At 37.2% G+C, this 5,760-nt stretch overlaps 1 protein-coding gene across 1 annotated transcript in view; it reads right to left on the bottom strand.

Moving 5' to 3' along the window:
* The window catches only part of LOC107661981 (collagen alpha-1(XXV) chain-like), a gene marked incomplete at its 3' end in the record, with an annotated part of 543,306 nt that overhangs the window by 222,969 nt on the left and 314,577 nt on the right, over positions 1–5,760 (bottom strand). Inside the window, exon 5 of the mRNA XM_016451806.1 lies at positions 3,166–3,192. Within this exon, the coding sequence (XP_016307292.1) occupies positions 3,166–3,192 (27 nt within the window). The remainder of the gene's footprint in view (positions 1–3,165; positions 3,193–5,760) is intronic.

The raw sequence follows: 5,760 nt of genomic DNA, 5'->3' as shown, positions 1-5,760 counted from the left end.
TTATTCTTATTGTATTTTTCTAGTGCTCAAATAAATCACTTATACGATGTCTAAGATTCAGTCTATTATTTTATAATTAAAAAAGTATGCAGTGGTATGTATAATGACTAAAATAGTTTGTAGAACCCTTACATTTGTAAGGGTTCTACATATAGACATAGTCTCAGAACAATGGCTGCAGGAATCTCATTTTTCATGTTATCTTCTTCAAATTTGAAATATAAACTCATGAGACATGTGACTTTCAACCCATTACTTTTCTGGATTGCCCCAGGACTGATTTTGTGTATCTGTATATGAAAAAAAATAATAATTCAGCGTGCTACAATTTTTTTCAAGGCACTTCAGTGTCTATAACTTTTTATCTTTTTGAGCATTATCAACTCTGGATGATGGATAGTAAAGCCCAAAGGATTGTGTGTGTCGCACACTGTTGTCAGGAACTATTACAATTTTAAGTTAGGTAGGTCATTTTCAGCTGTGAGTCCCCAAATGGGGGGTGCAGGTGTCTGGCAATCAGAGTATGTACTTGACATACAAAGCTAATTCTTTTTTTTTTTTTGTTTACTACTCAAAGAATATTCTTATTGTATTTTTCTAGTGCTCAAATAAATGACTTATATGATGTCTAAGATTCTGTCTATTGTTCTATAATTAAAAAACGATGCAGTGGTATGTATAATGATTAAAATAGTTTGTAGAACCCTTCAATACATTTGGTGGCTATTTTTTGAGCATTATCAACTCTGGATGATGGATAGTAAAGCCCAAAGGATTGTGTGTGTCGCACACTGTTGTCAGGAACTATTACAATTTTAAGTTAGGTAGGTCATTTTCAGCTGTGAGTCCCCAAATGGGGGGTGCAGGTTAACAGTCCTTAAAACAGGTTTAGCTGATTTCAGTTTCTGCCTGTAGGTCGGTATAAGATTAATCAAACAGTGATCAGAGAGCACCAAAGCTGCTCGTGGGACAGAGTAATATGCATCTTTTATTGTGGTGTAACAGTGATCCAGTATATTACTGTCTCTGGTGGGACATGTAATATGCTGCTTGTATTTTGGCAGTTCACGGGAGAGATTTGATTTGTTAAAATATTCAAGAATGATTAAAATAGAGTCTGGGTACCTATGCTCCATTTCAGTTATTTGTTCGGCCAGCTGTTGCATCGCGGCGCTCATGCACGCGTCCGGAGGAACATACACATTAACGAGAATGAAAGAGGAAAACTCCCGCAGCAAGTAGAAACGTTTACAGTTTATGAAGAGTGCCTCTAAGTTAGGACAGCATACCTTTTTCAGCATTGTTACATCTGAACACCAACTTTTGTTGATGTAGAAACACAATCCACCACCTCTCGTTTTCCCCGTTAACTCCGCGATGCGATCCACTCTGAACAGCTGGTAGCCCGGCTGATGAAGCGAGTTATCCGGAATGGCTTCACTCAGTCAGGTTTCAGTGAAGCACATTGCAGCAGAGTTTGAAAAGTCCTTGTTGGTGCGAGAAGATGTTCATCCGTTTTGTTAGGAAGGGAACGAACATTCGCGAGATGAATGCTTGGGAGCGCAGTTCGAAAGCCGCGAGTGCGTTTCCCTCTTCTGCCTCTGCACGTGCGTTTGAACAACACAGCTGTACCTCTGACTAGAATGTCCAACAAAATGTCAGAATAATCAAAAACCGGAAAAAAAAAATTGTCTGGGATGTGTTGCTTAATGTTAAGGAGTTTGTCTCTGGTAAAACTTATAGAAGAAGAATGACAAAACACATAACAAACTCAGAGACAAATTAGCTGCATGGCTGTTGATTGGAATGTCTACAGAGAGTAGTTTACATTTAATTTGGGATTTGCGGCCATCGTTACAGCAAATGCCAAATAGTAGTGACTGTAGAGACCACCTCTGCATGGGTGGATTAAATTTTGAAAGTCAGCTCTTGCCTAACGTATCATGCAAGCTATGTTTCCAGATGTATAATTGCCTGGACTCCAAATGCTATCAAAAGAGGGTACACTCCGCCCTCTACATGAGGAATGTCAATGTTTCAAATGCAATATTTCTGCTCACTGGTCAATTACAAAATATCCATGCTGGAAAAGCATGTGTGGTGATGATCAAAACATTTTGGCTCTGCCTTGACTGCAATGCCAGAACAATGTATTTCCATAACATGTGAAGAACTTCCAACACTTGTATGCTTTTAATATTTCTGTGCTGGATCACCGCTTGTTGGGACTAATAAAGACTAATAAAAACAATTTGGTCGTTTTTCATGCTTGGCATCTGTTTTATATAGGGATGCTCTGTAAATAATTAAAACACTTTAGCCTGGGGCCTGCTGGGAAGGCATTAATGTAGTGCACTGTGGATTTGTGAACGATGAGAGGATTAAGATATTCCAAAATGAGCCTTGAGGTCAGGGTCACTTCATATGCAGTGACTGACTGCATAGCTCCATTGAAATCCATTCTCTATGGATAGATTCCATATTAAATTTAATTAAGAACTAAGTGAAGAAATAATTTGGCATTTGACCAGAATGCTTACAGCTGAAATTAGAGAAATAGGCATAGTGCTATGTGTCATATTCTCTATTGGTGGTAATTATATACATTGAGAATGAATCCTCTAGTATACTCACCTTTGTTTTTTACTCATGGTTAAAAAGACGGGTTAACCAGCTGAGGATATGTGATAGACAGAGTGAAGAAATTAACTGGAAAATAAGTTTGTGTCAAAGCAGGTGGAGCCCCAGGCCACATATTATTACATCATCACTGTTGACCAATACCAATTCGAAGGTGTTTAACAACTGGAGCAAAGTCTCCTGAAAGTGCGCACAGGTAATGTACTTCAAACCACGAGAACACTTTCAAAAGCAACTGAAAAATGTGAATGTTTTGTTCAAAATTACATCACAGTCTTTCGTTTAAATTTTTGTCTTTACATCAGCCCTGACATGAAACATTCTGAAATATTTTTAATAATATACTTCATTTATGTTTCTTTATTTAAATAAAGAAACTGCCCTCTGCCCTGACGTTCCAACTGTCACATTTAAAACCATAGCAACTGATATTAAGGGATATTCAATATTTCTGCAGCTGTAAAAATGGGATACATGCATGGTTGCATAAATTGTTGATGTAAGAAGTGTTGAAAGGGCTCTTACCTTGTCACCTTTTGGGCCAGGTGGACCCTAATTACAAAAGAGAGAGAAAAAATTAAAAGTTTGCTCAATAAACTGTAGTAGTATTAATACTAAAAATAGTATTGTAGTATTGTCATTGTATAATATTCCCATACATTCTATTCAGTTCATTCAAATCATATGATTCCAATGTGAAAACATCACCTAAGAAGTAAATGTTTTTGTATCTTAAGTAGTGGGTCATTCCATGTCAAATCAAGCAAATTTCAGAAACCTCCCCGGCTATTTTTTTTTTCCTCTGAAGAAAGACAAATACTGTACAAATAGTGATGAAAGCCAATATATTATATAACATAGATGAATATTGACTGAGTAATCCACTATTTTGTAGAGGGGGGGGGGGTCAAAATGACAATTTTCACCTAAGATTTGGAGCCAAATTACAGGGGGTAAAAATTACTTTAGAAAGATGACAGCATCATTATGTTATTTTTACAAAGAGGTTGGTATGTATATTAGTATAATTTGTTGACATCAGCAATCTTTGTTGCATTATACGGCAATGGTAACAGTTAAGTTCAAAAATGAGAAAAAACACTTTTCAAGTTTTCAGTATGGTTCAGTTCAAAAGATATTGGGATCTCAGTAAGAACCCAAAAAGTAAATTGTTACATTTTACACATTTTCTGTGGTCAAAAACAAACATGGGTAACTTTGCATTTAGCTGATACTTTTTTATGCTAAAAAGGAATGTCTGAAGAACAAATACTGTTGAAACCATACATGTATCTTGTATCCTTTTTTCAAAACAGTTGCACAGAACATACCTGTCTGAGTATCACAAATATATATAAGGGTGCCAATACCACTCTGAAATACAGGTGCAGCATCTCTCAAGATCAGTTCCAGTTTTTCTTTAGTAGTTTGTGTATCAGTAGGCAGTGACTTGAGGTTTTTGATCTCGTTCCAGCCCTCTATTTGGTAATATGTACAAGTTTAGAATTTCTTTCTGGCTGTTATATTCTACTGTCACTGGCAGCACACCACGTGGTCTTACTTGTTTTTACCAGTATATGTTTTGAGAACAATGGAAGATGGTTTGAGCTTCTCTTTGCTGAAAAAGACCCTGTAATCACTCTCAGTCATAACTGAAACAGCTGAACCTGTGTCCAACTCCATTTTTACCACTTGATCATTTAGTTCTGGTATGAGCCAGATGGCGTGTTTGTCTTTTTCACCCAGACTGAACAACTGACCTATTGGTAAGCCCCGCCCCCCTTAGTTAGTGTTGGTCCCTCGGACAAACAAACGGAGCTGCTAACTGTTTTACAATGACAGCTGTCAGTGTGAAAACCTTGTCACAAGATGTTTTTGAACAATTTTGGACACAGAAGGACCACCATTCAAGTGGGAATTAAATATGCCATGGAGGGATATATAAAAGATTTTAAATTATACATGGTGGGTAATTCTCGATTAATTAACTCGATTAATTTGGAAGCAAGGTTTACAGATCACAATGCAAGCAGGAGAAGCCTCATGTTACAGTCGTCACGATCGCGGATGACAACATGCAGGATCAACACTGTTCATGTATAGCAGGGTACGATTAAATTAATTTACATTTAACCACTTTAATATGGAGAGGCACTGAAATGTAGACCTTCATTTATGTGTTTTTGACCTACACTGTATATGACGTGAGAACAGTCTGCTATTTAGGTTTGTACGCTAGCATGGACTCATTAACTTTAACGTTAGCTAGTTTTGGCCAGAGATGCCTTGCTGAAGGACAAGATAACATTAATGTTCTGCTTGAGCAGATGAAAATTGTAACTTAATGTGAGTATGACAACCAGAAAATGAAAGTTTTTGTCTTCATTGGTATTAGGGTTGAATGCTTACGGACATTTTGCTTTGTTTTGTTTGGGTTTTGGAAATGGAATAAAATAAATTCCATTGCCCATCCTCTCAGGATACCTAAATATGCCATGGAGGGATATATAAAAGATTTTAAATTATACATGGTGGGTAATTCTCGATTAATTAACTCGATTAATTTGGAAGCAAGGTTTACAGATCACAATGCAAGCAGGAGAAGCCTCATGTTACAGTCGTCACGATCGCGGATGACAACATGCAGGATCAACACTGTTCATGTATAGCAGGGTACGATTAAATTAATTTACATTTAACCACTTTAATATGGTTTGGGTATTGGAAATGGAATAAAATAAATTCCATTGCCCATCCTCTCAGGATACCTGGAATCAGTGATACAAGGCACATCTTTTTTCCATTTTTTAGCATAAACACCATCAAACCGATGCAAGCTTCCAATGTTTCTCTATGGCGCTGAAATCTAAAGATGTCAGAGTTCCGCTCCCTGTGCAACTGATACTCGACTGCCATTGGCTCATCTGTGTTCGAGGGGAGGGGCTTACCGATAGGTCAATTCCAGACTGGCCAATGCATCCTCACTGTCCTTGCCCAATACCTCATTCATTTTATGCAAATTTATCTTTTCAGTGCAATATAACTTGTCAAGTCAAGTCACCTTTATTTATATAGCGCTTTTAACAATACAGATTGTGTCAAAGCAACTGTACAGCATTA

Source organism: Sinocyclocheilus anshuiensis, unplaced genomic scaffold (genome assembly GCF_001515605.1).
Source record: "Sinocyclocheilus anshuiensis isolate Anshui unplaced genomic scaffold, SAMN03320099.WGS_v1.1 scaffold956, whole genome shotgun sequence".
In the NCBI taxonomy this organism is placed as follows: domain Eukaryota; kingdom Metazoa; phylum Chordata; class Actinopteri; order Cypriniformes; family Cyprinidae; genus Sinocyclocheilus; species Sinocyclocheilus anshuiensis.
The sequence above is the reverse complement of the archived record's forward strand: the minus strand, read 5'-3'. Positions and strand labels throughout refer to the sequence as shown.